Source organism: Onychostoma macrolepis, chromosome 09 (genome assembly GCF_012432095.1).
Source record: "Onychostoma macrolepis isolate SWU-2019 chromosome 09, ASM1243209v1, whole genome shotgun sequence".
Lineage (NCBI taxonomy): Eukaryota > Metazoa > Chordata > Actinopteri > Cypriniformes > Cyprinidae > Onychostoma > Onychostoma macrolepis.
The window spans coordinates 36,758,212-36,767,145 of NC_081163.1; the positions used below are offsets into that span (position 1 = coordinate 36,758,212).

Genomic DNA, 8,934 nt, shown 5'->3' on the forward strand with positions numbered 1-8,934 from the left:
CAAATTAAAAAGACCTTGCAGTCTACTACACCTCAAACACAAATGTTCTATATCTTCTTGCTCACCACAAAATCGTAATTTCCTTACTACTGCTGGATTCAGGTGTGTGTGTGTATGTGTGTGTGTGTGTGTGTGTGTGTGTGTGTGTGTGAGAGAGAGAGAGAGAGCGCGCGCAGTATAGCGCGGTTGTGGAGTAAGTTGGTCCTCCTCCAGTCTCCGGTGATGAGCGCTCCTCCTGCATCCAGCCGCTCCTCGCCTTCATTCTCTCGCTGTCTGCAGAGGTACCTAACAATATCTTTGTTTTATTGATTTTATTTTTACCATGTACTATGAGCCCAATTATAATGCAGTCTACCGCTACTTGTTGCTTAGTCATATTGTTTAATTTGAAAGTAAAATAAAATTGAAAGTTGCATTTAAATGGAAAGATTCTATGTACTGTTGTGACAGATAAAAGGAAAACAAACCATAAATAAAATAAAAAATATATATAATAATCTTTATATTTCCTTTTTCTATGTCAATATGTGAAAGCGTCATTACAAAATTATTATAACAACAAAACGAGTTGTGTTGCTGTGATTTGCGTAGGTCAGTGTAAGATGGCCATTCATTTGGACGGACTGCTGGCCATCGTCATCTTCTACGTGTTGATCTTAATGGTGGGGATCTGGGCAGCGTGGAAGAACAAGGGCTCCGGGATCTCTGAGGGAACTGACCGCAGCGAGACCATCATGGTCGGCGGCCGAGACATCGGTCTGTTCGTGGGTGGATTCACGATGACCGGTGACTTCTCTTCTCTCTCATTACACCTGTTTCTGCCCAGTTCATTACTGCTGAGCGAAATTCAGTCCTTCTGTGAGATGCGAATATAAATACTGTTTTATTGTTGACGGTAACAATTAGTGTATTATAAACTTTCATTTATTTACGACATGCATGATGGCTGATAAGAAGAATATTTCCAGAAACTTCTACACATTTAAAGCCTTTTGTCTTTTTATTTTAATCTTGTGTGTGTGTGTGTTTCTTTTCTTTTCTTTTCTTTTGTCCACCCAATAGGCTAATTAGAAATAAATGTATTTGAGAAAGCCAATCACTTGTTCTGTTCTGTTTGGTATATACACACACTCTCTATAGATATATATATAGATATAGATGTATGATCACACTTTATATTAGGTGGCCTTAACTATGTAGATACATCAAAAAAATGTGTTCATATTGTATTGCAAAACACTTCTGTTGTTATTGAGGTGGGATACGGGTGGTTAGGGACAGCTTTGGTGGTATGGGTGGGTTTAAGGGTGGGTTAAGGTGTAAGGGATGGGTCAACAGTGTAATTATAAATGTAATTACAGAAATTAATTACAGATGTAACTACATATAGGTATTTTAAAAAATATAAGTACAATGTAAAAACATGTATGTACACAATAATTGCATTGTATCAAATGATTAATTTAAATGTAAGTACACAGTAGTTAAGGCCACCTAATATAAAGTGGGACCATATATATATATAGTGTGTGTGTGTGTGTGTGTGTGTGTGTGTGCTAAAGAGCAGCCACTGAATCACTTTCCTCCTCACAGTATATATTCACACACATTCATGCATGCATTGAAACAGATCGAACGCAGGCTCTTGTGTGTGTCTCTGTGTGTTTTCCTGATTCTGTCTCTGATCGCAGCCACGTGGGTCGGAGGAGGATACATCAACGGCACGGCAGAGTCTGTGTATCTGCCCGGATCCGGCCTGGCCTGGGCTCAGGCGCCGTTCGGTTACGCGCTCAGTTTAGTAGTCGGTGAGATGATTTTACACGAGAGCTAGTCATTGGCATGCATGTATTGTAATCTGTTAGTATGTAGTATGCGGTCAGGGTGACGGTGTGCTGCTTTGGTGCAGGTGGGTTGTTCTTTGCAAAGCCCATGCGCTCTCGAGGCTACGTGACGATGCTCGACCCGTTCCAGCAGCTCTATGGCAAGAGAATGGGAGGCCTGCTCTTCATACCTGCTTTACTGGGAGAGATCTTCTGGTCAGCCGCCATTCTGTCAGCCTTGGGTATGAACGTACACGGTAACACTTTAGAATACTGTTTCTTACTTACTGCATAACTAATGAGGAATTATTGAAGAACTAACAGGTAATTATTCATTAACACTTAACTACTAAGGAACATGTGTTAACTAATCAGTATGTGATACAATTTTATGATTGTGTTAAGTAATCAATAACTAATGTATTGTCATACCTCCTGAAGAGCTACTATTAATTATCTACTAGTTAAGGTTCAAGAAAAATAACTATGATGTAACTACTAATGAACAGTTACACAATTACATTGAGCTGTGACCCTTAATGTTAATGAAAATATTAATAAATGCAATACATTTTATGGAGGTTTTGCCTGTGTAGTGAATTGTTTTGTGAGTGTTTTGTAAGAAATCAGCACCACTCCAGTGCCATTCACTTACCTTAGTTGATATATTTTATATACAGTACTGTATGTGTGCCTCCTCAGCATATACCACATTGTTAGTTCTTCAATAATTCCTTATTAGTTATGCAGTAAGTAAGAAACAGTATTCTAAAGTGTTATCAAGTACACTACATATAACACAGCTAAAGCTTCATAGATATGTCAGTGTTGTCCGAACACACAGTAAAAGCCTCGCTGTCCTCAGGAGCAACACTGAGCGTGATTGTGGACATCAACATCAGCATATCGGTGGTGATTTCTGCCTTGATTGCCATCTTCTACACGCTGGTCGGAGGACTGTACTCGGTGGCGTACACAGACGTCGTCCAGCTCTTCTGCATTTTCATCGGTTTGGTGAGTCTTCTCTTCAAACACAGACATGTCGGCAGATTTTCCTCATGAGACTGCATTGGTTAGACGTAATGCAGCCAAACAAACATTAAAACAGTGTTATTTAAGCCCACCTGTGTTCCAGAGAAGCCCACTATGCCTGTTTGATTGTGTGTGCCACACATTTGACTTAATAAACTCTAAATAAAGAACTACTGATGAAACTGGACAGAACTGAACTGCTGTGTTTCTCTCAGCTGATCACGGTCTCAGGTTCTTCATATCAGCTACAGATTTCTTTTAAGTCTTTCCTTGTTTTTAGGCCACCTGATCCTTCATGGTCTTTACAGTCATTTTTGTCCCCACATTGAAACATGGGCTAAGGTTTCTGAATGAACAGAATGTGTTTTTGTGTGTTGCTGGCTCAGTGGCTTCTCAGGAACAACAGTTGAACATTGTATACTGGCAAACTAATGATAAACTAATGTTTTACTAATTGTTATGGGTCAAATCAGGTAGAAATGGCTTTTTAAGGTAACATATGTAGTTTACCACACTGCAGTAAATCTAAGTTTGGCTCAAGATAAATCTGAAAAAAAATAATAATTCACTGTGCTTATCAACAGTTTTTTTGTTTTTTCATTTTTGCTGCAACATCATGCTGAAGATTTTCCATCTGTTCAAAAACTAGTGCTTTAAACTACCAGTCAATATTAGGTTACATTTCATTTATAAGGGTCTTCATTTTCAAATTATTGATATTAATTTTGTCGACTGACAGTGACTAAACTTTCAGTCAGCTCCAAATAAAAAGTAAAATGGCAGTAAAATGCATTTACTGTGCAACAAATAATATATCTCATGTTTTCTGTCTCTTTTATATTTAGAAAATAATAGAACGAGTGTCCTTAAATGGTTCATGAGTTTATTAGAGTCATGATTCCATGGCATGCAACTGCTAGCTACTAACATCTAAAGTCATCTGTTTTGTAATTTCCACTATTTATTTTGACCTGGCCTGTGTCGTGAAAGAGCTGACATTGAGATAATAGCAGATGGAAATACTTGAAAATGTCAGAATGTACGTATCCGTGTGATTTTCTTCTCTCCGTGTCTTAATTTAGTGGATAAGCGTGCCGTTTGCCCTGTCCAATCCTGCTGTGTCAGACATCGGCGTCACCGCAGTAAACACCGTGTTCCAGTCGCCGTGGCTGGGCGAGATCGATCCGTCTGACGGCTGGATGTGGGCCGACAACTTCTGTCTTCTAGTGAGTCAGTGCAGAAACACACTCGCACATAGAGCATGCTGCTCGGTGATATTTTTATTTCAATACATCGAAACATGTGCATACTCTTGCGCTTTGTCATTCTTTTAACTCAAGTGTTGAAAACAGCACTAGTCTCTCAGGAGGATCTACCCGTACTGTGTTCATATGTCGGGTTGGGTGCAGGGTCAGTGATTCTGCGGTGTACAGGCGATTGTCTGGTTTTGGCAGTGTGTGTGTGTGTGCAGATGCTGGGTGGGATCCCGTGGCAGGTGTATTTCCAGCGGGTTCTCTCCGCCTCCTCGGCCAGCTACGCTCAGGTCCTGTCCTTCCTGGCTGCGTTCGGCTGTCTGGTCATGGCCGTGCCGTCCGTCCTGATCGGCGCTATAGGAGCCTCCACAGGTAACACCAGCAGAGAGAGCAGATACGGCTGTGTGAGAGGAGATCTGAGACCAGCCGCCAGCCGCGGGGGATTTCACAGCGTAACGCTGATGACTCCAGATGGCTGCTGTCATTTATGTTTGAGGAGCCGTGCGTTTAGCTGAATATGGCGGTATCTACAGGGGCTTCATTAAAGCTGTTGAGCGCAGGCTTGTGAATCAGAGTCTCAGCTCATCAGCAGATGTTTACTGTGCAGCCCAAATGAATAAACACTGATTTACAAAACACATACAGTCAAACCAAACATTATTCAGACACCAGATATAATTTTTGACATTTGTGACCCTGGACCACAAAACCAGTTTTAAGTCGCTGGGGTATATTTGTAGCAATAGCCAAAAATACATTGTATGGGTCAAAATTATAGGTTTTTCTTTTATGCCAAAAATCATTAGGATATTAAGTAAAGATCATGTTCCATGAAGATATTTTGTAAATTTACTACTGTAAATATATCAAAACGTCGTTTTTGATTAGTAATATGCATTGCTAAGAATTCATTTGAACAACTTTAAAGGTGATTTTCTCAATATTTGGATTTTTTTGCACCCTCAGATTCCAGATTTTCAAATAATTGTATCTCAGTCAAATATTGTCCTATCCTGAAAAAACAATACATCAATGGAACGATTATTTATTCAGCTTATGAAATCTCAATTTCGAAAAATTGACACTTAAGACTGGTTTTGTGGTCCAGGGTCACATTTTTTACTAGTGGGTGCAGGACACTATAGTTCATTTATGTAAGCAAGGATAGCAAAATAAAGCAAACTGTGACATATTATACCCAAAACATCTTCATACGGTGGACTACCAGTAAAATTTATAAAAATTTGGGACCAAAAATTATTCAGACTTAAGTGTTTTTTCTTTAATTGCTAATGCGACCTTTTTACACACAGACTGAACAGAATGAAGCACTGTTTGGTGATTGGTTGAGCTAAAGTGGTTTTATCTAATTGATTTCTTAAATTTATCAGCTGACAGCTATTCAACCCAATTCATTACATACCTTTCTGTTAAAGTTATCTGACATTATCAAGATGAATTTGTTCTGACACAGTTTAACTCGGAGTTCTTGTCATATTTTATTACCATTTTCTAAACTATAGCCAATAAACTGTGATAATATGAGAAATGTTGAAGGTGTCTGAATAAATTTTAGTTTGACTGTACTTCACTACTTCACACATTACAAATGATACTCACATGATGAATACGATATGTGTGTGTCGAGACTGGAATCAGACGTCGTACGGTCCGGTTCCTCCGGTGGAGAAGGACGAGTCGGACATGATCCTGCCCATCGTCCTGCAGCATCTCTGCCCTCCGTTCGTCTCTTTCTTCGGTTTGGGGGCGGTGTCGGCCGCTGTGATGTCCTCCGCCGACTCCTCCATCCTCTCCGCCAGCTCCATGTTCGCACGAAACATTTACCAACTTGCTTTTCGGCAGTCGGTAAGTTCTTTATACTACTGTATTTATGTGTAAAACCAGTGTAAACGCAACATAAGCAACTTTAAAAAACACAAACTCTTGCCATTAGAAACAGTGTTTTTTAATATTATTGTTAGAAATTGTCCTCCATCACAGGAGACCTGATTCAAATTCATTTTTACATTGACTTTTGGATCATAGCAGAAAATAAGCTCTGTGACCAACCAAAGTTTATGATTCTTGCATGTTTTGTTCATCACGATAATCTTCACAAATCAACACCACCTTCACAATCATCACAATTTTGAAGTCTAAATACAATCAGCAGTATAAAGCTAAACGTAGGCTATAAACAAACTACATCATGGTCTCATGACTTCAGTGTTCACTGATATAAAGCTTCAACAACTCATTCAGTCTGTATCTCAAAACACTTTCTCTGAATGTTTGAGTGGCTGTGAAAGAGACTAGCGAGTAGATGAGTTCACCTGTTCGGTGTGATGATGTTTAATGTCCCAACAGACCTACATAAATTAAGACCTACATGGCCTACATAAATTCTTCGTCCCTGCAGCACCGTCATACTGTAGTGTTTATGAAGTCTTTTTTGAACAGCTTAATCAAACACTTAACAAGAAAGGAGCCAGACATGGATGTGAGTTTGTCTAAATAGTTTGTCTGTAATCGTTTATAATCGTGTGGCTCAGATGACTTTTGTTGTTTTGTTTTTTTTGTTTTTTTTATGAAACTTAACAAAACAAACTTTTTCCTTAAGAATATTGTGCTCTGATGAATCATTCACAATAATAGCAGGAACGAGGTAAATCGAGTCCATTGTGATTTCATGTTTTACTACGAATGTACATGAAACCCTTGCTTTAAAGGGTTAGTTCACTCAAAAATGAAAATTGTGTCCTTAATTACTCACCCTCATGTTGCTCCAAACCCATAAGACCAGAGTACCCCAGAACGTAATCAATGTAATCAGCGTTGTTTACGTTCATCATGTGCATGCTTTCTAAGATTACGTTCTGGGATACTCTCCAAAATGGCGGAAGAATTACTGAATAAATGATGTTATTATTGTTTTCTTTGCAAACAAAAAGTATTCTCGTAGCTTCGTAAAATTACGGTTGAGCCCCTGATGTCACATGGACTATTTTACCGATGTCCTTGCCACGTTTCTGAGCCTCGATCGTGGTAAAATCCTTGCTGTCTGTGGAGGGTCAGAGAGCTCTCGGATTTCATCAGAAATATCTTAATCTGTGTTCCGAAGATGAACGAAGGTCTTACGGGTTTGGAACGACATGAGGGTGAGTAATTAATGACAGCATTTTAATTTTTGGGTGAACTAACCCTTTAACGTGTGGCTCCGCAGGCGTCGGACCGCGAGATCGTGTGGGTGATGAGGATCACCATCTTTGTGTTTGGAGCGCTAGCGACCGCCATGGCCCTCCTGACGGGCTCCGTTTACGGCCTGTGGTACCTGAGCTCAGACCTGGTGTACGTCATCATCTTCCCTCAGCTCCTCTGCGTGCTGTTCATCAAGGGCACCAACACCTACGGCTCGGTGGCCGGCTACGTCTTCGGGCTGCTGCTGCGGGTCGGCGGGGGCGAGCCCTACCTCAGGCTTCCCCCGTTCATCTACTACCCCGGCTGGCAGATGCGCCAGAAGGAGCAGCGTCTCACGCGGGAGGTGGAGCACTTCGTGGAGCAGAGGTTTCCCTATAAGACGGTCTCCATGCTGGCTTCGCTTCTGAGCAACGCTGCCTTCTCCTATGCGGCCAAGTATCTGTTTGAGAGCGGCACGCTCTCACCCAAGTACGACTTCCTGGACGCAGTGGTGTCCAGACACAGCAAAGAAACGATGGACAAGACCACGCTCGTCGCCCACGATAATATCGTCCTGTCAGAGCTGGCTGCTGTTAAGCCGCGTCACGGAGGCTCTGTGGCGGGAACGTTCGTGAACGACGAGGGTGAGGTGAGCCCCGACTCCTGCACTGAGCACCAGTAGAGACGGGAATGAATACGCACTGAAGACCAAACCCACAAGCTGGATGACAGCTGGCCAAAGAGGGAAAACTGTGCAATACTAACAGAGCGGAAACAAGTAGTACAGTTAATATTGACTTGACGTGATTGATGGTATGTATGAAACAAGCTTGCGTTTATTCCTTTTTTCTGCTTAGAATATAACTGTTATAGAGCAATACGTTTTTAAAAGCATCTGTTACTGTCTGTAATTCCACAATCCATATGTTCACCCAAAACGAACATGCTGTCTTTATTTACACACCCTCAAGCCTGGTATTTGAAAACAAACAGACTGTTAAGTGTCAAAGATGATAGAAAAGTACTCCTCGTGGCACATGCACTATATTCCTAGCTGGTCCTTCTTAATATTAGCATTAGCATTACATTTGATCCAACGTGCTTTTTGTTTACATGCATGCTGTTCTGCAGAACTCTTGCCAGATAGGCATTTGCTTCTATTGAGTTTGGGGTACGGATGGACTTGGCTCTAGATTTAGGGTCCGGTCAGCTGTGTAATCCATTACATGCTTCTTCAAATTTAAAGGATTAGTTCACTTCCAGAATAAACATTTCCTGATAATTTACTCTAAAAAACTCTAAAAAAATTACAATTTATATACTTTTTCACCACAAATGCTTGTCTTGCACCAGCCCAACCGCACTCATCACAGAGTCACGTTGGAAAGGTTGTAACGTACGCGGAAGTATCAACCCAGTGTTGATACAGAAAATCAAACACCCTTTACAAAAGAGGTAAAAACAATGATGCTGTACGATTTTGAAGTTGTAGGTGAAAATCAGATGGAGTTTTTTGCCCTACCCTAACTTTTATGAACTGAAGGACACAGATGAAGAACTAAACATGTGTGACGCTTCCAACGTGATTAACGTATATTAGAAAGTATATAAATGTTTGTTTATTTTTTTTTAGAGAATGACCGATCATTTCA

General features: G+C 40.6%; 1 protein-coding gene across 1 annotated transcript; it reads left to right on the top strand.

The window, feature by feature from the left end:
• The first annotated feature begins 218 nt into the window (after nt 1-218).
• On the top strand, nt 219-8,031 carry LOC131547197 (high-affinity choline transporter 1). The gene is made up of 9 exons (XM_058787588.1): nt 219-281; nt 592-786; nt 1,692-1,805; nt 1,907-2,062; nt 2,686-2,834; nt 3,935-4,078; nt 4,324-4,477; nt 5,754-5,971; nt 7,329-8,031. The coding sequence occupies exons 2-9, from the start codon at nt 603-605 to the stop codon at nt 7,962-7,964; spliced, it is 1,755 nt and encodes a 584-aa protein (XP_058643571.1). The 5' UTR covers nt 219-281; nt 592-602; the 3' UTR covers nt 7,965-8,031.
• Nucleotides 8,032-8,934: the final 903 nt, after the last annotated feature.

Coding starts and splice junctions, on each gene's coding strand:
- LOC131547197 (XM_058787588.1), top strand. CDS start 603: ATGGCCATTCATTTGGACGGACTGCTGGCCATCGTCATCTTCTACGTG. Junction 2,063..2,685: donor CGCCATTCTGTCAGCCTTGG/GTATGAACGTAC, acceptor CGCTGTCCTCAG/GAGCAACACTGAGCGTGATT. Junction 2,835..3,934: donor TCTGCATTTTCATCGGTTTG/GTGAGTCTTCTC, acceptor GTCTTAATTTAG/TGGATAAGCGTGCCGTTTGC.